The following is a 24,678-nucleotide window of genomic DNA, read 5'->3' as shown; positions in this document are numbered from 1 at the left end:
ACTCTATGACTTCAGGAGCCAGACTGCTAAGTTCAGAGTTTGTGGGCATGGGTGCAGAGTCTCCCCCCTGTCCTGAGACAACATGTTGTACGGGTAGGGCAGCTTGACTGGTGGGGAGAGGGACATTTCCATCAGGTGCGCGAACCAGGGTTGGCGGGCCCACATGGGAGCCACCAGAACCATGGTGACTGGTTCCTCGTGCATCTTGTGCACTATCTTGTTCAGAAGGGGAGTCGGGGGGGGGGGGGGGGGGGGGTGAGCATAAACAAATTTCCCTGACCAAGTTATCCAGAGACCGTCCCCCTTGGATCGGTTCTGGGGGTACCTGGAGGCGTAATCTGGGCATTGGGCGTTCTCCTGAGTAGCGAACAAGTCGATCTCTGGAAACCCCCATTCGGCGAAGACGTTGGATACAATGTCTTCGTGCAGACGCCATTCATATTCTTCTGGCAGAGGAAAATCTCTGCTGAGTACGTCTGCCAGAAGATTGAGTTCCCCTGGAACATGTTGGGATATCAGGAATATCTTGTGTTTGAGAGCCCATATCCAGATGTTTTGGGACAGCTTGGATAGCCCTGGAGAGTGAGTGCCCCCCTGCTTGTTCAGATAATACATTGCTGTTGTGCCGTCGGTTAGGACCAGCACTGTCTTCCCTTGCAGTTGCTCCTGAAAGGCCTTCAATGCTTTGAACACTGCTAGTAGCTCCAGTAGGTTTATATGGTTGGACGCTACCTGAGGGGACCACACTCGGTGCGCTGTCTGTTGAAGCATGTGAGGGCCCCCCCCCCCACCCTGTGAGAGAGGCGTCTGTCGTGAGAGTGGCTTCCACTGCAGGGGTGGTGAAGGTTTTCCCCTTCAAGAGGTTCTCCCTCGACCACCACTGCAGAGCGAGAAAGGGGGCTGGCGAGACAACTAACAGATCTTCCCATTGTCCGCGGGCCTGACACCACTGGCTGTTGAGCCACTCCTGCATGGGACGCATGCGCAGCCGCGCGTGGGGGGACCAAGTATATGCGTGACGCCATCATCCCTAGCAAACGCATAGCTTTACGTACCGTCACCTTCCGACTGGCTACATACTGAGGAACTTGAGAGAGCATCTTCTGAACCCCCTCGCTGGAAGGGAAGGCTAGACCGTCTTCCGTGCAAATTAGAGCCCCCAGGAACTGTTTTACTTGGCTGGGGACTAAGCTGGATTTCTTTTCTTTGATAAAAAATCCTAGGCTGAACAGTAGGTCTACTGTCTTTTGGGTGTTCGAAAAACAAACGTCAAACGAGTCTCCCGTGATGAGCCAATCGTCGAGGTAAGGGTAAACTGGAACTGAAAGTCTGCGCAGGTGTGCTGCTGCCACTGCCAGGACCTTGGTAAACACCCGTGGCTATGCCGAAGGGGAGTACCTTGAACTGGTAGTGTTTGTGCTGAATCACGAACCTTAGGAATTTTCTGTGCGCTGGCAGCACTGAAATATGAAAGTATGCATCTTTCATATCCAATGTTGTCATGAAGTCCCCTTGTTTTAGCAATGGGATCACCTCTTGAAGTGTTACCATGCAAAACTTCTGGGGCTTTATGAACCTGTTCGCTGGGCGCAGGTCTAGAACAGGACGCATGGTGAGATCCTTTTTGTGTACAAGGAAGTATATTGAATAAATACCCTTGTTTACCTGAAGAATCGGGACGGCTTCTATGGCGTCCTTTCCCAGCAGCGCCTGCACCCCTTGGACCGGGATCTGCAGATGTTCTGGTGAAAAGTGTCGATGTTTCGGCGGTCTGAACTGTGTGGGGGGGAGGGGGTCGGGTGAATTCCACGCAATAACCGTGGGCGACCGTCTTTAATACCCACTGGTCTGAAGTTATCCCCTCCCATGCCTTGAGGAAAGATGTTAATCGCCCACCGACCGGGGAGACATGGGAGGGGACCTGAACTTGGTTGTCATTTCTGACCCGTGGTTAACACACCTCTGGAATTGGAGCCTCTGCCTCTATTCTTTCCGCACTTCTGACCCCTCTGGGGGTAGTAAGTGGGGCTTGCAGCCGGTTGAAGTTGCCCGTGCCGAAATTATTTTGAGCGGCGCGGGCTTGTCCTCGAAAGGACCGCCGAGAATTGCTGCCCCTCTGTGAAGAGGGCTTTTGGGAAATATGGTGCAGCGACTTAATAGGCTCATGCTCCTTCTTGGCTGTCTCCAACGCATCGTCTACCGCCTTCCTGAAGAGGTTGGCCTCTTCTATGGGTTTATTGATGATGGATGCCTGGGTCTCAGGCCTGAAACCCGACGTGCGCAGCCACGTGTGTCTTTAGTCGAGTACCCTGTGCGAGAGACCTGCCTGCTGTCTCTGCGGAGTCCAGGGTATTCTTTACAACATTTTGATTGGCAAGTTTACCCTCCGAGACAATGGAGAGAAGCTTGGCGCTGGTTGGTTCCGGAACCTCCTGGAGGCATTCCTGGAGTAGGTTCAATTGGGCGTCGACGTAGCTTGCCAGTAACGTTGTGTTATTGGCAATCCGGACGGTATAAGCAGCCGCCGATGTGACCCGTTTGCCTAAGGAATACAACCTTTTGGATTCCTTGTCCGGGGGTGACTCTCCCGTGGCAAGGAGAACCCCTGCTCTCTTGCGAGTGTTGGTCACCACCAGCGAGTCTGGGATTGCGTGCCCCTTTGATGTAAAACGGGTCGGTGGGGGAGGGGCGGAAGAGTTTTTCGACCCTTGGGTTCACAACCCTCGTCTGAGCGGGTGTGAGTAAAGAAGGGGCCAGCCGTCTCTTTACAGAGCTCAAGAGAGGGATAGACTGGCTAGCCGGAGGCTTGTCATTAATAATGTTTTCCGCAAAATCCTGTTCAGGCAATGCCTCAATCGTGGCAATTTTAAAGAATTCTGCTGCTTTTTTCAACGTGTTGTTGAAAGCCATTTGATCATCCACCGGGGGAACCTGCCTAACCAGTGTGGATGAGGGGAGGGGTGGGGTCGAGGCAAACAATATCAGAATTGTGATCGTCCTGCTGGGTGTCCTCCCAGTTGTCCGTTGCACCTTGATCTTCCCCATAATTGTCCAGAAAAGAAGTCTCCTCTTCTTCTGTACAGATGTCTCTATACATGTCTTTCTGAACATCTTCTTGATAATCAACGTAGTGTTGAACATCTAGGTGTTGGGCAACTTGTGTATGAGGGTTAGGGTCTACCCAAGCTTTTTTCGGCGGAGGTTGATCAGAAGCACCGAAAACCTGCTGCAGCCGATCCATATACCCCTCAAATTGCTCCATGGCCCACTTGGATGACCCAAATTGACCCAGCTGAGCAGGAACCGGGTCCTCCGCCCTAAGGCGTTCAGAGATCTCCTCAGGGTGCTTGAGAGGGGTACCTGGCTCTCTTCGTAAGAGTCCTCAGGATCGTCTTCCAAAACGTGGAAAACCTTTCGGCGGATTGGCCCATAACTGTGGGCGAAACCGGTACTAGGCCCACCGCCGTAGCAATCCTGTTGATGCTCTTACTGATAGTTACCGAATCTTCGGGGGACAACGCCTCCGATGATGGCTTCCCGGGTAGAGGCCTAGTTAGAGGCCTACTCGTAGTTTTCGGGCCTTGGAAACCTTGAGCCGTCGAAGTTTCTTGTTCAGAAACTTCGGCGTGTGTAGTTTGGGGAGTAGCGCCTTTGTTAAGTTTATTAAGCCCAGTCATGCGATGCTGCGGATGCTGGGAAGGCTTCGGATCAGATCGATCCGATGGCGCTTGCGCCTTCTTCGACGTCAAGGAGGGCGCTTGGGTTGTGTGTTTTGTGTGGTGCAATTGTACGCCCCTGTCAACGGATGTGGTCCCTGTAGCAAGACCGGAGTCAAGCCTGGAAGGGTCGGGGACGGGCGTGGCGGCTCTAGAATCGTCCGCCTCAAGGTCTACAACGTCCGCGTTGGACGTTTGGTCATCCGATGCACCCCCACTCTCGGCTGGTGTCGCGGCAGGGGAGGGAGGCTCCACGCGTGACATACCATATGCGGCCCACCACTTCAACTGGCGCTCCTTAGGGTTTAGGAGTTTATATGCCGAACACTGCTTTAGTGCTTTAGGGGGAGACAAGCGTACACGAAGTGTGCTCGTCTTTCCACGGATATCTGACCCTTCACAGAGGGCAGAATCTAAATGGAGTCCTTTCCATAGCAGAAGAGAAGGGTGACCAGACCAAAAAGGAAAGAAGTGGAAAAGAGGAAAGACATCATAGCAGTATGGCAAACCCCGAGCCCACTCTCCCTACTGTGTAGGCCGGCCAGAAGGCCCGACCACGTGGAGGTCCGAATGCCGGATCTTAGGTGCCCGAATCCACAGCCGTAGACGGTTCCCCCGTAGTCTTCGTCGAAGATGTTCTTGATAGACAAAGTGACTGAACGGGGATTAAACCGACAATTCGGTAAGATAAACAATGTCTCATGAAGAGCTCCGCTATAGGGCGACCAGTTATCTGGGCGGAAAAAAACAATCTGAGGGACCTCGGGGCGTGAGGGATTTTGGGTACTACACACGTCACGATAGTGTTTCAGACACGCCTATGCCGACGTCCCCTTTGGGTCCCCCGAAAGACAAGATGCAATACTCCGCGGTTACCACTGGATGTCGGACCATATGCACAGCATGCGATTCTAAGCAGATAACAAGCATCAGAAAAAAACAATACTAAAATTTAATTTTTTGAGGTTGGGGGGACCTCTCCTCCCACAAAGCCCCCCCTTTTGGCCGTATATGACTCCGAAATGGCCTGAATCATCCAACGGGCAATGGAAGCCTGAGAGCCAGGGGAGGAGCCCCCAAAAAAGGCACAAACAATGCCTCAGACTTCCGGAAGAATATAGTCCGAGAGAGATAAAACCCAAGGACCCTCTTGAGGTCCAAGGAATGCAGAGTCCTCTCTGCCTCCGACTGCAGGGTCGGGAAGAACACCGGAAGGCAGATCTCTTGAATCAGATGAAATGGAGAGACCACCTTGGGCAAAAGGTTTGGCCGAGTGTGCAAGATGAGCATGTCGTTTTGCAACATCAAGGGCTCGCAAAAGGACAATCACTAACCCTGCACAGAGAGGCGTGAGCCACCAGTAAAACTGTTTAGCGTCACCAAGCTATCCACGGAGGCCATTGGCTCAAAAGGCCTGCGCTGCAAAAACCACATTGAGGTCCCAAACCAGGTGCAGCCTATGCACCAATGGAAAAAGCTTAGACAACCCCTTAAGGGGGGCCTTAACCACCGGGTTGGCTGCAGAAAACATATGCGCAGGGTAATATGGGAAGGTCCGACAACGTATTCCATATCTATGACAGTAATCACCACAGCTGTGTTGCTTCGGAAAATCTTTCGGCATCTGCGTCCTGCGTCGATCGCCGCCCTCGAGGACCGCCTCTGACGGCCAACGTCACTGGATGTTATAAGTAGGACGCACAACACCCATAGCCTCAGTTGTCGTTTTTTCCCCAGAACGTGTGGCACCAGTCTTCTGCCAGTCTGACCACACAAAGCCTTGTGGAAACGTAAGCTGCAATCGCATAAGAAATTCTGTAGCTGGGAAGGCAGCGATATGGAATACGTCGTCGCACCGTCCAATCGAAAGAACTTTACCAGGTAAGAGAGTAACTTGTTCTTCGAGGGGATTGGGTCCTCCGACGTATTCCATATCTATGAGACTCCCAAGGCAGTACCAATGCAACGAGGTGGGAAAAGAATTTCGCAAAAGAAATTTAGAATGCCCAATCAAATTGCGGAGCAAAGGACTGCCTTGCCAAAGGCCAGATCCTGCCCACGGGTGGAATCGAGGGAGTAGTGACGTACAAAAGTATGGACCGAAGCCCAGGTGGCTGCGTCACAGATGTTACGAATAGTAACACCCCTCTGTAGGGCAGTAGAGGCAGCCATACCCCTGATAGAATGGGCCTGCAAGCTGACAGGTGGGTCCTTACCCGCCAAGCGTTAATAGCCAGAATAATCCAGCGAGACAAAGTCTGCTTAGTCACAGCTTGTCCCACCAGCGTAACCAATGAAGAGTTGATCGTCCACTCTGACCCGGGACATGCGTGAAATATAAAAGCTTAAAGCTCTTCTAGGATCGAGCCTATGGAGCCTCTCTTCCTTACCAGGATGTGGAGGAGGATGAAATGCCGGAACAACCTTCTGGCCTAAATGAAATTCTGACAACACCTTCGGAAGAAAGGAAGGACGAACTCTAAGGACAACCCTGTCCTTATGAAACACAGTGAAAGGTCGCTTAACTGAAGGTGCCTGTAACTCACACTCTGCGAGCGGAAGTGACCGCAACCAAAAATACAGTTTGAAGAGTTAACAGTCTCAAAGGGCAAGAATGAAAAGGCTCAAACAGAGCACCCATCAGAAACTTGAGGACAAGGTTCAAATCCCAACCAGGCACCTGGAAAGGTGACTCAGGGAACACATTAGTGAGCCCTTTTAGAAACTGAGAAATTAAAAGGAATTTTAAAATAAGAACACTTCAGACAAGCGCTTAAATATGGACAGCGCCGCCAGGTAACCTTTAACCATACCCACTTACAAGCCCCTGTGGGCTAAAGAAAGCAAAAAAGACAGAACCACAGGAATGTGACATGCAAAAGGATCCACATTCTTAACCCTGCACCAGTTGCAGAACTTACGGCAACGATACAGGGACTTAGTTGCGGGCCTTCTGGCCGAAAGCAACACTTCTATCACGTCTTCAGGGAGGTCCCAATCCTTATACCTCAACCTTTCAGAAACCAAGCGTGAAGGTTGAGGGATCTGACCTCGGGATGGAGAACCTGACCCCCCTCCCGTGAGAGCAGATCGTCTCGGAAGGGAAGACAACGTGGAGGGCATATTGACAAGTCGAGAAGGTCCGGGTACCACTTCCTCCGGGCCCACGCCGGAGCAATGAGGATCATCCGGGAACCGAACATTTGTAACCTTCGCAGCACTTGCGGGATGACAGGGACTGGAGGAAACGCGCACAGCAGTGGGAAAGACCACTCCACAACAAACGCGTCTAAGGCTTCTTTTGGAGGAAATTCCCGTGAGCAGAACCTTTTGCACTTCCGGTTGACACTGGAAGCGAAGAGATCCACTTGAGGGGTCCCCCCAAAGGGCGAAGATCTCCAGGATAATCTCCTGAGCCAACTCCCACTCGTGAGAGATTGCGCTCTGCCTGCTCAGAGCGTCTGCCGTCTGGTTTTCATCTCCGGCAAGATGAACTGCCGAGATCGAAACTTCCTGCTGGATTGCCCAGAACCAGAGCTGCATCGCCTCCCTGCACAGAGGAAGTGACCTTGCCCCCCCCTTTTGTTGAGGTAGTGCATGGCCACTGTGTTGTCCGTCAGGATCAGGACATTCTTTCCTCGCAGTCTGCAGAAAAGCCTTCAGGGCAAGCCTGACTGCCCTCAGCTCCAACAGAATGTATGGAGACTGGACTCCGACGGAGACCAACGACCGCTGACTGTTAGCTCGTTGGCATGAGCTCCCCATCCTGTGAGGGATGCGTCCGTCACGATCGTCACCTCCAGCCAGGGTAGCCAAAAGGGAGCCCCCTTCATCAGATTGCCTTCGACAGCTCACCCATTGCAAAGATCTCATCCGCAACCTGGCCTCTGGCACCAGAAGAATGCAGGATGCCATGAGGCCGAGCAATCTCAAGAACTCGAACGCAGGGAGACTATGGGCAAGTTGACACTTGTGCACCATCTGCTGAATGCGATGAGCCCTCACCTGGGGGAGGAAAACTGCCCCAGGGACGTGTCGAGCACTGCTCCGATGTACTGGAACCTCTGATTTGGTGTCAAATGGGACTTCTTTAAATTGAGGGAGAAGCCCAGCTTGTGGAGGGAGTGGCAGGTGACTGACAGATAATCCAGGACTTGCTCGGGAGAGCGCGCCCTGATCAACCAATCGTCCAGGTAGGGGTAGACGTGAATCCCCCCTTTCCTGAGATGCACTGCCACCACTACCATGAGCCTGGTGAAGACCCTTGGGGCGGAGGTCAATCCAAACGGCAGGACCCGAAACTGAAAGTGCGAGTCGCCAACCGCGAACCTCAGGTACTACTTGTGCTTTGGATGGATCGGCACATGAAAATAAGCGTCCTTGAGGTCAAGACACCAACCAGTCCTGAAGTTGAAGGGCCTGGAGGACTTGAGAGAGAGTAACCATCTTGAACTTGTCCTTCCTGAGGAGTTTGTTCAAACCGTGCAAGTCCATGATGGGTCTCAATCCCCCCCGTCTTTCTTAGACATCAAAAAATAAGGGGAATACCATCCCTTTTCTTCTCCGCTACAGGCACCAGTTCTATGGCGCCTTTCTCCAGCAGGGATTGAATTTCCTGCGCAAGGAGCGGATCCAGACTCTTCAAAGAGATTCCCCGGTGGATTGTCGTGAGGCCTCTGCCGGAAAGGAAGACAGTAGCCGTGGGCTATGATCTCCAAAACCCACACATCTGAAGTAATGGCACGACACTCTACAAGATGCTGCGCCAGCCTTCCCCCCAACCGGCGAACCAGGGGACATGGCCTCATGACTGAGCTGAAATGGCTGCGGCGTTGCCTGAGGGCAAAGAGGCAACTGCCCGAGCGGCCTTGGCACCTCGAGTACCTTGTTTTCCACCTCTGGCACTCCTACGGTGGTCCCTTTGACTGGCAGCTCCTCTCACTTCCTAGGACGAAAAGGCTGAGGTTGTCGAACTGCAGCGCCCAACGACTCGCTGCAGCTTTGGAGGTCTGCAACCTCTCAAGGCTCTCGTCAGCCTTGCTGCCAAAATGATGTTCACCGTCAAAGGGCATGTTGAGGAGCCGGGCCTGCACATCAGGAGCAAACCCCGACTTGCGCAACCATGCAAACCTGCGTATTACGGTGCTCGCCGCCATGGATCGATGGATCGGCTGACACAATCTGCCATGTCCAAACCCGACTGAACGGCCTCACACATGGCATGCTTGCCATCCTGGACCATAGCAAGGAAACCATCCCGTTCGTCCCATTCGGGAATGTTCAGCCGCTAAGGAAACAGTTCCACAGAGTGTGCGTGAAACGAGACAACCCCCTGAAGAAAACAACTTTCTTCGCCCAACCATCAAAACGCTTGACGTCCCTATCAGGAGGGATGGTAGGATACGACGCCTGCTTTGCTGAAACTCTCCGGAGTGGGGTGCTTGGTCAAGTAGCAGGGGTCGCTACTGGCTGGGCGGTATTTTCACGGCAAAGACTTGCCCACTACCGGGAGACTCTCTGGAGCAGTCCAAACTGCCACCACCCTCCTCTGTAGAGCCACATGGAACGGCAGTACAAGGTCAGTTGGTGGACCTTGGTCAAGGATATCCGTAAGGTCATCCTGAAGAAAATCCCCTGGGGGAGCAGACCACCCCAAGTACTCGGTGACCCTAGACATAAGGCGCCGGTACGAGGAGTCAGCATGAGTGCCAGGCTCAGGCCTACAAAACTCCACCTCCGGAGAGATGTCCCGACCACTGGCGTCGTGCAGGGACTGACGCAGGTCCTCAATTTGGCTATGGCCCGAGAGAAGCTCATCTGGCACCGTATCAGGAACCATGCCATCATCAGAGCTCTCATCCACCTCTGAAATGAACTCAAGATGGCGGTAAAATGGCACAGAATGGGGAACAAAGCCATGCTTGACCTTAACCAGAGCCTTACTAGGGGGTTCCACCGTGCCCCGAGTACCCCTGTCGAAACAGCCTCGAAAGGCGTCGAGTGAATCGGGGGTCGAAGCCGAACGCGGCGCCGACAGCATCGACACAGGCCTTGAGGGCGTGTCCCTCGACAGCCTGGGCACCGACGACTTCTTCGGAGGCGGAGCCTCGAAAGAGTTGCTCTACGACCTCGCGCCACAGGTGTCGACGTCTTCCTCGAAGACACCACAGGTGCACACGGTCTCGAGCGAGTCAAGGACCGGGACCTGAACGGGCATAACGAGAACGATTCCCCTTGTCCGAGCGGGACCTTTCCCACAAATCGTACCGACCACCCGAGCCCGAAGGCGTGCGAGCAGTGTCTCTCGACCGATCCCACTCATAGGCGCGGATGGACCAGTGCCCTGCGATTCGAGAATCGCATAGCATTTTCTTACCGAAGGAAGCCCATTCCTCCGGCGTCGCATGCTTGGTGGGATAAGCGACCAGCCGACGGGCGGAATCCTCGGATGAGGACAGGGAAGACGACCGATGACGGTGCTTACTGGAGTGCCTCGAAGAGGCAGGAGTGGCGGGACCTACTCCGGGACCGAGACCCACTGGACTTCCAACGACGATGTGGAGAGTCGCCCCTCGAATCGTCCGTCGAAAGCCCCGCAGACCTCGACTTCCGTGGCTTGGACACCTTACCTACTGACAGTTTCTTCTTGCGCTCCCGCAAGGCTTTGGACATAAGTGACTGGCAGTCGACACAATCATCCGTGTCATTGGCCTCCCAGAGGCAGGCGTCGTGCGAGTCCGTCACCGACATCTTGGACCCACAGTCCCCGCACTTCTTAAAGCCCGGACACGGGGTGGAAGACGAGGTAGACATCACGAAGGATAACTTCACAAACGAACAGGTTCGAAGAACCAAGAAAGAACAGAAACTTCAAAGAGTCGAGGCGCGCCGAGATCTCCGAAGAGAACGCGTTCGCGGAAAAAACGGAACTGAGGCTACGGGCGTCGTGCGTCCTACTTAAAACTGTCGGCCGTCGGAGGAGGTCCTCGGGGGCGGCTATCGATGCAGAAAGCTTTTCCGAAGCAGCACAGCTGTGGTGATTACCGTCATAGATTTGGAATACGTCGGAGGACCCTTCCCTTCGAAGCAGTAATTACTTCAATTCTTGCCAATCAGTGGGAGTCAGGGGCTTGAATTTACCAGATCCAGAACTATTGGCAGTCAGCCATGGCCTATAACACAAACTTGCAAAAACATTGATGGCAGCACAGCAACAACTTACAGCAGTTAGAGTCAAAACCAAGTTTGTTGACCTGTGCGGTTCTACAAGACTGCACTCTTACTATAGCTATTAAAAGTATACCCAACCCCACTGATAGCCACCTTGTTCCTTTCTGCGGCTGACACATCTTTTCTTCCAAGATGAACATATCCTTAAATCCAGCTAAGCATTTTATCAGCCGTTGATCACTGGACGATTTATCCTTTAAAATAAATCCCTCTAAAAAGGGAGGAGATCCCGATGGGGGAGCACCAGCTGGCCAACAAATAAGCCAAAGTAATTAAACACTTCCACTAGATTAGAAATCAAAAAGTGCTAAAAAGGTCAAATTACTAATGCTTTCTTCTATTCCAGAGTTCTAAAACACCCAGTGTAAGCTGTGATCACACTGGTTCTCTCAGCCTGAGCAGGCAAACCGTTTATAGTTATGTCTCCCAGGCTATTTCACTCACCTGCAGAGACAGCAGCTCACCTTTTAACTAGATGAGGCTGGAGAGAAGACATGCATTACTTACTGCAATAGCATTTTTGATGATTGAATCTGCATAAATTCACACGCTGTGCATATAGTTCGACATCTAGTGGTAATCGTGGAGTATTGCATCTTGTCTTTCGAGGACTGAAACGTTGACATGGGCATGCCTGTAACACTATCCCTAACGTGACAACGTGACGTGCAGTGTACCCAGGAACCCTTCTCTACCAGCCAACACTGAAACGAAAAACTGGTTTGTTTTCCCTAGTGTTTTTTTCTTTTCCAGATGACGACTGCGCTGTGCACATCAGATGTGTGTAGGCTTCTTTCTGCCACATTAGTGGGGTTCTGGAAAAATGTGGGTAGTTCTATTGATTGGTTCACTTGGAAATGAATTTAGGCGCAAACTGAGGTGAGTTCGCATAACCACCTTATCTTTGTGAATTGTGACAAATGTGTCTTGGACTGAAAGGGCAGTTCACTAACTCTTCTAATTGAAGTTACTGCCACTAGGAAGGCGGTCTTGTGAGTGAGTGCTTTAAGGCTAGCCTTATGCATAGGTTCAAAGGCAGATCCCGTTAATCTAGTTAATAACATATTAAGGTCCCATCCGGGAGCTGGATTTGAAATAGGGGGATGAAGTCTTTCAACCCCTTCCACAAAAGCCTCGATTACTGGGATTGTCCACCACAACACCTTTCTCTGGGATCTGGTATACGCTGAAAGTGCAGCTAAGTGGACCGGAAGGGAATTCAAAACTAGACCGAGTCCAGTAGGTGAGTCCGATATAAGACAATATGTGCCGGTGAACTATGACTTCAGGAGCCAGGTCGCTAAATTGAGAGATTGTGGGCATGGATGGAGTGTTTCCTCTCAGTCCTTCAAAAGCATGTTGACATCTCCATCAGATGGGAGAACAAGAGTTTGGCGGGCCCACATCGTGTGACTGGTTCCTGGTGCATCTTGTTCACTATCGTGTTGAGCGGGGGGGGGGGGGGGGGGGGGGGGGTTTTGGGGGGAAGGGGAGGTGAAGCGTAGACAAATTTCCCTGACCAGGTTTATCCAGAGACCCTTCCCCTTGGAGCAGTTCTGAGGGTACCAGGAGGCGTAATCTGGGCACAAGTTCTTCAGAGTTGCGAACAAGTCGATCTCTGGGAAGCCCCATTGTGCGAGGACATTGGAGACAATGTCTTCGTGTAGTCGCCATTCGTACTCTGCGAGTAGAGGGAAGTCTCTGCTGAGTAAGTCTGCCAGAAGATTGAGTTCCCCTGGAACATGTTGAGACAGGAAGAACATTGTGTTTGGGAGCCCACTTCCATATGTTCTGGGACAGTTTGGATAACCATGGAGAGTGCGTGCCCTCTTGCTTGTTCAGGTAATAAATGGCTGTGTACTGTCCGTGAGGACTAGTACCGTCTTCCCCTGTAACTGTCTGAAAGGCCTTCAGGGCTTTGAACACTGCTAACAACTTGGATGCTACTGCTGGGGACCAAACGCTGTGCGCAGTCTGGTGAAGGTGCGCTCCCCACCCTGTGAGAGTGGCTTCTACTGCAGGGGTGGTGAAGGTTTTCCCCTTCAAGAGGTTTTCCCCTCGACCACCACTGCAGAGAGAATGAGGGCTGGAAAGACAACCACTAGATCGTCCCATTGTTCGCTGGCCTGACGCCATTGGTTGTTGAGCCACTCTTGCATGGGGCGCATGCGCAAACGTGCATGGGGACTAAGTAAATGCAGGAGGCCATCATCCCTAACAGTCGCATGGCCTTGCGTACAGTCAACTCCTGACTGGCTGCATATGGAACAAGTTACTTACCTGTAACTGTTCTCCAGTATGGGTCTGGCATGGATTCACATGCTCATGAATATACCCCCCCCCCCCCGCCCGGCTGAGAATCCTTGGTAAAGAAAAATCAGTTTCATTTCTGAATGGTCTTTCTCCTAACAACCAATCAGTGAGTTCTGGGTCATACTGCCCCCAGCCAATGACTGCCCTCTACCTAAGCCCCTCCTATGGCAGCCATCTTCAGATTTGGTAGCACATAGTGTCAGTAGGACCAAGAGAAGAGCCACAGAGGGTTAGACGGGAGGGTTCGCATGTGAATCCATGCCAGACCCATGCTGGAGAACAATAGTTAAAGGTAAGTAACTTGTTCTTTCTCCAGCATGGGGTCTGGCATGGATTTACATGCTCATGAAGAATACATAGCAGTACACACATGCACAACCACGGGAGGTGGCATGGCTCAACATAAGCACCTCTTACCAACTCACCTGGACTCCTCCCTGGAATCCCTGTCAAAGCAGTAGAACTTCGTGAAGGTGTGCGTGGACCTCCACGTAGCAGCCCTGCAGATGTCCAGCAGGGGCACACCTGACAGGAACGCTGTTGTTGCAGCGATCACTCTGGTGAGTGGGCTCTTGGACGGCCAGGCAGCGGTTGGTTTAAAATCGGGGACAGAGTGTGATATACCTGGAGAGCCACCTGGAAATTGAAGCCTTGGAGGGGGCCTTCCCATGGTTCACAGGACCAAAGTTCTCAAAGAGCAGAGAGGTTTCCCGGAAAAAACTTCACATAAAACTTCAGCGCTCTAGCCACATCCAATGAGTGCAAAGTCCTCGCAGCCGGTGACGAAGGCGTTGGACAAAACACAGGTAACACCAAGTGCTCGTTTAGTTGAAAGTCTGACGGCACCTTGGGCATGAAGGAGGGGTGCGTCTGCAACACCACCCTCGTCTCGTGGAAAGTCAAGTAAGGTAGTTTACAGGAGAGGGCCTGCATCTCCCCCACTTGTCGTGCTGCAGCGGTGATGGCCACGAGAAAAGCTGTTTTCCACGACATAAATGCGGAGCGGTGCAGAATGCATAGGCTCGAACGGTGTAAAAGCTTGCAAGACCGACCGGACTCCTCGTGGTGATCGAGGTTGACACTTATTACACAGCTGGTGGGCCTTTTTCCAGGGATATTTGCCCCACAGCTCAGGTTTATAGCGACAGCAAAACCAGAAGGAAGAAGGAAATGCATACTTGAAAAGAAAGACACCCAGACCTCACTACTGTGTAGGTCTGGCCTGAGGGCTGCGGCCACGCAGTTGACAGTCGACCGGAGCACCAGCCGCGGTCTTCGGCGTTGGATGTGAAGTAGTCGTTGAAGGCGAATAATAAAAACGGCTGGAGGTCGTGGACAAAGATATTATTTTAGCAATTTTTCAAGGTCCGCATAAAACGGCCAGCTAGCTGGGCGGAAAAACAATCCGAGGGATCTTGACGCGCGAGGGATTTTGGGTACACTACACGTCATGGATAGTGTTACAGGCACGTTCATGTCGACATCCCCTTTTGATCCTCGAAAGACGGGATGCAATACTCTGCGATTACCACTAGATGTTGGACTATATGCACAGCATGCGATTCTAAGCAGATTCACAAGCATCAGAAAGTATACTTCTTGGTTTGGGTCATCCAGAAAGACATCTGCCTGGGGGTACGGATGGGATTCCTCCAGGGATGCAAATTTAGTACGTGGGGATTGGCGCCCCCGAACTTTAGAGAGGCAGGACTGGGGTCAACAGCCCTATGGCGTTTAAAATATCAAATTGGCCTGAGAAATGTATTAAATCTGCCATTTTGTCCATACAGGCTTCCAATGTATCCCTGGTTCATTCAGAGGAGCCTAAAGCATCAGGAGTAGGGGGCGGGAGAGTTAGATGGATCCAGCTGCATGGCCCCAGAGGCCGAAGAATAGTCCTCAGGCAAAGGGGAGGCCGCCTTGTGGTACAAAACATGTTTTAGAAAGCTATTACCAAGTGCTTTTGACGAGTGGACCCATCTTGGCACGACCGTGTACAAGGCCATGGATTTAGTGGAAGCGGTGCTGGAGTTGAATATTTATGCGTAGACCGCGCTGGCGCCAAACTGCGAGGTTCGGAAGGCGCTGAAGACTTACGGGCCTGCGGGTGTAAAACGGGTTGTGTGCTTTTGAGCAGGTGGTATGTCCTTGTCGCCGGGGTGTGACTTCCCCATGGCACTGCCAGTGGCATGCTCGTCGGGATCGGGCACGTGGGAACGTGAGGGTTCCAGTTAGGTCGACTGCCTCCAAATCAGAGCCGCGGCTGCGACAAACTCCTCGTCTGAGGAGATAGTGGGGGAGTCACTCCACTTGCATTGGGTAGGCTCACTTCCGTTTCATACACCGGTCTTTCGAGGTCTTCGACCTAAAAGGTTTGCAGGTTTTACAGTGACTCTCGTTGTGATCACAAGGGAGGCAACGATTGCATCGGCGATGGGCGTCTTTCCAGGGAAATTTGCCTTTACAAGACCGGCAGAATTTAAAAGGCGTCCCCTCCATAGCAGAGGGAAACTGCAGCCAGACCAAACAAACGGGTAAAGAAAAGGCATTCTCAAGAGAAGTTAGTAAGAACAGGGCCCCACTCGCCCTACTGTAAATGTCTGCCAGAAGGCCAAGGCCACGCGGAAAACAGTCGCTGATCAGTCAAGGATGGATCGACGGACAGGATCAGGCATCAAGTAGTCGTCAAAGGGCAAGCAAAACGCTGAAGAAAACATTAGCAGCAGTATAAAATTCTTTCGAGCTCTGCATTATGTGCGACCAACTAATTAGGCGGAAGAGAACAATCTGATGAGACCTCGACGCATGAAGGATTTTGGGCACACTACATGTCATGTTCGGGACAGTGTTACAGTCATGCCCATGTCTTCGAAAAAAAGATGCAATACTCTGCGATTACCACTAGATGTTGGACTATATGCACAGCATGTGATTCTAAGCAGATTCACAAGCATCAGAAATAGCATTACCATACATGTGCCTTGGCCTCATAACAGGACTGTTTCTGGAAGGCAACAGAAGGAGGCCTTTGTCCTGGGGCTTCGATCATGAATGCAGACAAGCTTCACAGACCCTTGGAAATCATGCTTAAAATGTCACTACTATTTTACCTGTATATTTGTGGAACCGGGCAGAGGTGGTCTGGAACCCTGAGCCTGATGTTGTCCCGGTAGAGCCCTGCTTTGCACTCGACCTGCAAAAGTGCTTCAACCACTTAAAGGTGACACCAATCACTGCAGACATCTCCTTGGTGCCTGCAAACGAGCCTTCTCGGAAGTGCCCCATGGCCCACCAGTGGACGGACCAGCTTGTACCTTGCCACCTGTGCTGGAGCATTGTTTTGAGTTTCGCCTCGAACTTTGGGGAAATCCTAGTTCACGCTACAAAGCATCTTCTTCCCTCTTAGGGAGAATTTTCAGATTATGTGCTAATACCCTTTAACGTTAGAGACCCTAGGCTCTTTTGCTAGATTCTGGGAACTTTTTATTCTTAACCGCCCAAGTGGTTTAATTTAGTCTGGTAAACTCCATAGGCATCTGCTTTTTGTATTGTGACAGCACCCTCTGTCCAATGCCACTGAGAAGTCCCTCGAACTTATGTTTAAATTACTTTTCTTGGGTGAACTACGTTTCCAAGAATAGCGACATCTTACTTATCTTTCCCTTGGTCCAGCACAGACCACTATGTGGAGTGCTGGGGGGTTGCATAGCAACTTCTTATCCCACTTCACATGTAACTTTTTGTTACACCAACTTGAATGGCTGGGGACAGGGTTTACTTTTTAATACCTTTTGTGCAGGGTACTAGCAGGCCGATTTCTCAGCTGCAGTATAGCACCCGTGGGTGACCATTTTTCCAAAATGACCCGTCTTCACTTTTCACCATTTCTTGTTAGTTTCTTCTTGGATTTTACACTGAGTGTTTTGCCTTTGGCAGGCTTCAGCCCTGAAGCCTACCCAGGCTCCAGTGTGTCTGGGAAGGCAGGAAGTGAGGGACGGAGGGAGGGGCCGAAACTTCACTGGCCTCTGTAGGCATGCCTGGCCAAAAGTAGTTCCAACTGGGCGGGTGGTTGCCCTAGTGGACGACCCCCCCCCCCCGCTGAGTGATTGACAGCTGTAGGGCCGTGAATAAATGGGATCCCGCCTTAAAAGGCGAGGCTTTTGGGACTAGAAGGCAGAGTCGACCACTGGAACATCGCATCCACTGAAGAGGACGACCAGCAACGCCAGCAGCACCTTCCAGGACCGCAGAAGCACAGCTGAAACCTTGCAGCTGTGCTGACCCAGTATCCGTTCGACAGGGAAGATCCATGCAGGACAACTTTCACCCTTGGGCTGGTGGAACCAACTAGCCCAACAACTGCTTCATTTTGGCTCATCCCCCGACTTGCTCAGATTTTCGTAGGCTGCAGAATCCCAATGCCCGGGGACCCCTGACCACTGAGTGCATCGTGTTCCAGAGAACGAATCCAGCTAAAGCTTTGTGGGCACCCTTGTGGATCTACAGAAGCAGGACATCTTCATCCAGAGTCTCCTCACCAGAGTCCAGGACCGAGGAAAATCCAACCGGAGCTGTCATTCTTTGTTGGCACTGAGAAAAAGGTGCCAAAACAAAGCTGCTGAATCATGTGGAATCATAGCTGTCGAGGCCCTCTCCAGAGTGCTCCCTTTCGTCACCACTACCAAGCACCAGGAACAAGTGTCTGCATCAGGAAGGCCTCCAGCGGGAACCTCCTGTGGAGCTACCTTTTGCCATTTGTGGTGCTTTGCAAGTACTATTTTCACCCTTCTATAGTTTACCTCAACTCACCTGTGCAGGCCTTCCAGCTTGCACTCCAACAAGTAGGCTCCTCTTGAGCTCCTGTGATTTTGCAAAGAACTCCTGACAGTTTGATTAACATTTTCCAAGAAAAGCTGCATCAGAACTGGAATTGTCGCAATGACTTTGGCTGTCCTGGTTTCCTAAAGGTTACTCTTCTGTAGCCTATTGGCTTTGGCAGTACTTGCTAGCCGTGACGCTCCAACTACCCTAGGTGCCTGGCACTTAAACACCTCTGTGCTCAAAAGCTCCCCCAGTCCTGAAGACAGTCCAGTGCATCCACCAGCAGGTTCCACATTCTCAACCGCTGGCCGCTCCATCTACTCACCGAACTAGAAACACCTGAACTCTGTGTGTGTCGACAAGTTTTACGTACTGCCGCAACACTAGCAGTATATGGAATTACAGTCACTATTGATGTACTAACCCACCTATATGCACAACCATTGCATAACCTTGTGTAAAAAATATTTTTTTTCTGTGCCAAGGATGGCATTTTTCGCTTTTTTACTCTTGAAAATTTAATAAATATCAACCTTTTATGTTTGAAAAAGAATCTAACTTCTTTGTGTTTATGTTAAGAGCTAACAGATCTGTGCTAATTTAGCTCCTCTGCCTCCCCAAAAAAGAATCCTACCAAAGTGTCAAAGACCAGGGTAGCTGCTGACTCCACCTTTTTCTTTAAAAAAAAAAGTACTTGTTCCCTTACAGGTTAATTGTTGACACCATTATTGCTGGGATGAAAGACTGCTAACATCCCGCGGGGAGAAACTATCTATTGAACCAGATGAAAGCATGTTCTACTTTGACTAACCATTTCCCCTCCTAAACTCAATTTTGTAATGTGAACATAAATAAGTGCCAATACTGACCTTGATTGATGTCACTCAGTGACCTGGAACAGGTTTAGCAGAGAAAGAAATTACTTACCTACATTATAGGTTCTTGTTTAAATAATTCTATATTTCATTGAAAGTTACTATTAGTTGCTGCTTTTTAAAGAATGCTTAATTTGCCTTGTGTATATATAAAAAAAAGAATAATATAATGGGTGTTTTACTTGGTGCCTTGTGTTTACTGATTTACTTCTGCTACTCTGCAGCTCACATTTCCCCCTCCTAAAATCAGCATGACTGCTCAGCCGCTCTACCGACTTGTGTAGTACAGGCCTATATTGAGAGTTGGGTCCCTAATACCAAGCGCTATGGCTTGGAAGTTCCACACCAGTTGACTTTACCAAATCATACCTAACTGCCAAAACTCGTTGTGCCAGCTGCTTTGGGCCTGGAAAGAGAAGCGTGAGAGTCAGCGAGACTTGGGTGCCCCTGTGTGACAGTGGCGATCGCTGCTGGTTACTTTCACGCCTTTCTTCAAGTGTCCTGAGCCCAGCTGCATCAGTGCTTTCTTTGACCTGCTTTTCAGACGCAAGATGCAGCTCCAGGTGTAAACCGGACCCACATCCACACCACCTGTGCATTATGAAGCATAACCAAGGAGAGGATTTTGTACTACAGGTGACCTTCAAACCTGCTAACATTTGACCCGGAGTGAGCTAATGGCGGTGAGTACTCCTGTTGTCATTGCCTTGGCTTGGGTGGCCTCAGTTTCCTAAAGCCGTCCGAAAGTTTGGGACAGCTTTGTTCTCCGTAGCAGATCCTCCCGACTCTCGGAACCAAATTTTTCACACTCCAGTATCCTCTTCTAATATTCTCTCCCCCCTTAAATATTGTACTTTGTAGCTTTACACATCACTGAGTGCTTTTACGCACAAACCGGACATTGAGCACAAAGCTCCACTCTTAGTAGGGCTGGACTTTTATAGTGATACCCATTGCTAGAGTTGGCCATTGTGATAAAGTTGGTCCGCTTTCCCTCGTCACAGGTTTAGGCGGGAATCCGCACTTTACCGAAAAGTGACTACATAAATATTTTACATAGTGTGTGTTTAAGTAGTGATATTACTGTGTTTTCCATTATTTACTTGCGTTTGTTCGGGGGCCTAATAAATTGTGTATTTTTGATATACTGTCGAAGGGCAATTCTCGTCATACTAGCATGTGTGCTCAGCCAAGATCTCAGTTCACCCCCACTACTCGAGACTTGGCCTTGACTGCTCTCCAAGCTACCTTCAATTGTCCTGGCTAAAAGTGTTCCCCGTTTCATTAACAAGGGTGGCCTCCTGAAAATCTTTTCACCAGAGCAGAGTTCAGAAATCCATTCCAATGCTGCTCATGTCTAAAGTAGGTGATCACACATTGCTGAACATGGCTGCTGTATAAAGAAATATCAGATTATACTTGGATCAACACTTTACCAGAGATCACACCAGTACTCACCAAGGGCCTTTTCCCATTGGAGGGTATGCAACCCATTTATGAAAGCAAACCCCCACTTTTGTGGGGCACTCACAAAACGTGTCAAACGTAGTCTTGCAAGAGCGGCCTCGTGCACGGACCACTGCTCAGCATAAAACAAATCGGGTAATGAGCAGAGCAAGATACCATTCCATCTGACTGCTCTGCTACAGGGTCCCGTTTCATCACGTCTAGACAATGTCCTACCTCAAGGTACATGAAGACCACTCACATGTAGGAGTCCAGAGAATACTCTAAACCCCAGACACACACCTACATGCCATGTAAACTCTGCACAGTCCACAGATCACTCACTGAAGTGCCCCAAAATACACAACCAAACATGATCACTAATGCAAATGTCAAGCTCTGTACAGTCAATGCCGCAATACGGGAAGTCCGTCTTTGCAACAAAAAAACATGCAGTCTTGAAATGCACTATAAGAGTGGAACCAGATACAAGGTTAAACACATTTTCATACAAGCGCAAGTCTGCAAATGAATGTGCATTTTGGAGAAGGTGCAGTTGGAAAGCATAGAGAATCGTAGCAGGTGCATAGTGTCCTCGTTTGGTGAGCCTGCCTGGGATTGCAGGCAAGGAGAACATGGCAAGAGGGATCATATCCACTTTGAAAATAGACGTTGCTCTCCCCACAGAGTCCAGACGTGCCTTATGCGCACCTGGACGAGGCAGAAGATATGTCTGGCCGCAGGACAAGCACAGGAGTTTGAAAGCTTCTAGGACAAATGTTCTTTTTGAAACCTTGATTAAAGAGCTGCCTCAACCTGCGTATCCCAATACATACAGGACTGCCTGCCCCCAAACCGACTGGGTGTCACACTAATGACTTAGTCCACGACTAGGGTGCACGTTTTTCCAAATTGTGCAACGCTTTATGCGGGTCCTTCACAAGTGTTAAGGGCAAAGGTTAGGGCCTTTACCCATCGTACGGAGCAGAGATTTAAGACTAGGATGGAAGCCAGGACGGCAAAGCAGGAGGACTGGCTCCAATGCTACCCCCCTCCCGCCCCTCAATGGCCTCCTTGACTCCAATTTCACTGCAGAAATTTACTTTTTTTAAATTGGGTTCTTGTAAAGTACTTCATGCCGGAGTTCAGCCTCTAAGCGCAGGACCAGGATTCAAACCAGTGCTGCTCTGCATGGTCTTGATGCCAAGACAAGCACGCTGCCCTGAGCTATCCTCTTGGCCCAGTAGGACATACACCTGCTTGCACCGCTTCCCCTGCGCTACTCTTCTCGGGAAGCGGTGCTACACTTCTCCTTGCACCGCTTGCCCGGCGCTACTCTTCGGCTTGCACCGCTTGCCCGGCGCTACTCTTCGGCTTGCACCGCTTGCCCGGCGCTACTCTTCGGCTTGCACCGCTTGCCCGGCGCTACTCTTCGGCTTGCACCGCTTGCCCGGCGCTACTCTTCGGCTTGCACCGCTTGCCCGGCGCTACTCTTCGGCTTGCACCGCTTGCCCGGCGCTACTCTTCGGCTTGCACCGCTTGCCCGGCGCTACTCTTCGGCTTGCACCGCTTTCCCTGAGCTACTCATTCACAACCTTCTGATCTACAACAGCAGCTCTTTCTGCTCCAACTGTGCCCCACTGCTACTCTCGCATTACCAGCCATGTGGCAACTAAGCAAACTAAGGGGAAGCGTGACTTGCCAACTACAGAGGGATCTGTGGAACATAGCCACCGCCGCCACCACGCTGCTCTGGGCGAGTTGCTGTTCTAACTGATCTACAAAAGGCAAACGGGATTTCCATCTCTTGACTTCTATGGGTACTGGGCTTCCTTCTCTTGACTTCTATGGGTACTGGGCTTCCATCTCTTGACTTCTATGGGTAATGGGCTTCAGTCAAACAGAGCAACAATATGTGCTGTGGGGAATACGTGTTCATGGTCAATAAAGGAAAAATTGGTTCTGCTGTTCTGAGGTTACAGGTCTCTGAAAAGTAGGGCATCCTCCTTTTTTGGACATCACTCCTCTTTTGACCTTGAATTTCTTTTAAAAATGGATGACCGTCTTTAAACCCCACAACTTGACTGCTTACAATGATACTGCCATATGGACAAGTATACCCTGAACGAAGATCACCCACCCATCCGAGAGGCCAGCCTAAGTAAATGCCTACAATCGTCAGCAATACTGAGAGTGCACCTGGCATGCGGGGAATTCATCAGCAGTGGCAGAGCACAGCATGCAGCGCCACGGTCAGGAGAGCGCGTGCTGCTTACCTGTTGCAAACGTGTTGTGCAGACTGTGAAAGGACACTGCATTGACGGGGTAAATCTGCTCAATGCCGCCCTCCTTCAGTCGGTGGCACTTGAAGGCGTATTTCTTCTTCTGAACTTCCGCACTTGGGTCCAGGTATTCAACAGCCACGCGGCCTTCAATGGAGCTTAACACATAACCCTAACAGACAGACAAGAGTCCTGGTGAGAATTACCCTGACGCAACATGTCAAGCGGTGGGCACTCTAGCGCCGACCAAGCAAGCTCAACAGAATTACACCTGAACCCCCACCCCCAAATACATCACAAAATAAACACTGCAAATAGGCCATTACAAAATAAAATCCCTTGATGGCAAACATGGCGTCTCCTCGCACCTGGATCTTAGGTGGAGAGCTGAATGTACAAGCTACTCACTATATTTATTTATAAATGTTCATTTATAACGTGCTTAATATTAACGAGTGGTTTCTAAGCTTGGGATCGGGATTCAAACCTGGGTCGCACTGCGTCGTCTTGCTTCCAAGACAAACGCGTTTCCCCCGAGCTATCCTTCCTTCCCTAGGACTGCTTTATTCAACAGTCCCCTTTCACTTCTACTATTTGGACATCGTCCGCAAAACAGATGACAAGAACAAAAAAAAAAAAGTGGTACGTTTTCAAAAGGGCACGGGGCACACATTCCCTGGCAGGAGCCATATTCACTGATCATCAGATCACGTCTACTGGGGCTGCATGAACGATGTAGAATACTAGAAAGGACCTAAAACAGCACACAGTGCATCCTAAAATGCACCTGGGTTTCTTACAAATCCTGCTTTTGCAAAGTATTGTTATTACAAATGTGTATAATGGGGGCGTTTTCTCCATCAATTCTACCACTGCCCCCTGGACCAATCAGTTTGTGCAAGTATGGTACAGAGTAGATCACATAAAATCCATCCAATGATTCTGTTACATGTGCGGGGAATACAAGCGATTTCAGAGACTGCTTCATACCTGCTTGTTTGGGAAGGCTCGGATACAACGCGTCTGGTATTTTAGACTGGACTCCCGCCTCTGCTGGACGTAGCCCATGTTCCTCAGGTCCCACACCAGGACTCTGCGGCCTGCAGTCCCCACAATCAACCGATCACCGCACACAGATAGCGTGTACACCTATTCAGAGGGAAATGAAGTCCATCAAACACATGTCAGCCTGGTCCAGGAAATCAGCACCCGTCTTGAAGAAAATGTATATCCACACAAACTGCAACACATAACCAGCTATTTTCAAGCAGTAAAAACGCAAACACACGTGTACTTTGGTTCTAAGGACAGGTTTGTCATGGGCACTCTCGCAACACCGAGCATAGATGCCCAGAGTGCGTCCAGAGCACTAGCATGACCGGTCAAGGACTCCCTTACCCTATCGTATGCAAGGCAAATCACCTTCTGTTCAAAGCAGAACAAAGAGCCAGGTTGACGGCTGGGTGATCTGAAGGAAGAGGAACTACCTCAAGAGAACAAAAAGGTGCCACAGTCATAAACTTGCACGTACTTCTAGGTCCAAGGCACTTCTCCCAGACACTTAAGCCGCGTGGTAATATTGCATTCAACAAGTCAGAGCAGTTTCCATTCCTGCTCCCTCTCCGAGCTTGTTCAGAACGAGAAATTAAAGTGCAGGAGACACAGCGTTAACAGGAGATCCATGAAAAGACTACATAAAACAAGTCTTGAAGCGCACGCCTCGCCCCACACCAACAAATGAGGCAACAGATAGGGGCAGGGTCCAGGAACCCACCCGGTCTGCCTTGGAGGTAGTTCCCCCACGATTGAGGAGCTCTAGGAATAATGTCAAAGTTTCAGAACCATTTCATTTGGCAACAGAGAAGAGTTCCTACTCAAAATGCAGGTAAACAGACTTATCTGGGCATTGTGAGAAAGACAGGTGAATTACCTTACTGACTACATTTACTCATATCCCACTTCACCTTTTCTCCATACCCATAGGGTGATGCCCAT

The 24,678-nt window shown here is 50.5% G+C and overlaps 1 protein-coding gene across 1 annotated transcript in view; it reads right to left on the bottom strand.

The window, feature by feature from the left end:
• The window catches only part of BUB3 (BUB3 mitotic checkpoint protein), a 142,235-nt gene that overhangs the window by 5,011 nt on the left and 112,546 nt on the right, over positions 1-24,678 (bottom strand). Inside the window, exons 5-6 of the mRNA XM_069612026.1 lie at positions 23,674-23,832; positions 22,678-22,855 (exon numbers count right to left, since the gene is read on the bottom strand). Of these exons, the coding sequence (XP_069468127.1) occupies positions 22,678-22,855; positions 23,674-23,832 (337 nt within the window). The remainder of the gene's footprint in view (positions 1-22,677; positions 22,856-23,673; positions 23,833-24,678) is intronic.

This window comes from Ambystoma mexicanum, chromosome 8, assembly GCF_040938575.1.
Source record: "Ambystoma mexicanum isolate Mex_15411 chromosome 8, UKY_AmexF1_1, whole genome shotgun sequence".
Lineage (NCBI taxonomy): Eukaryota > Metazoa > Chordata > Amphibia > Caudata > Ambystomatidae > Ambystoma > Ambystoma mexicanum.
The sequence above is the reverse complement of the archived record's forward strand: the minus strand, read 5'-3'. Positions and strand labels throughout refer to the sequence as shown.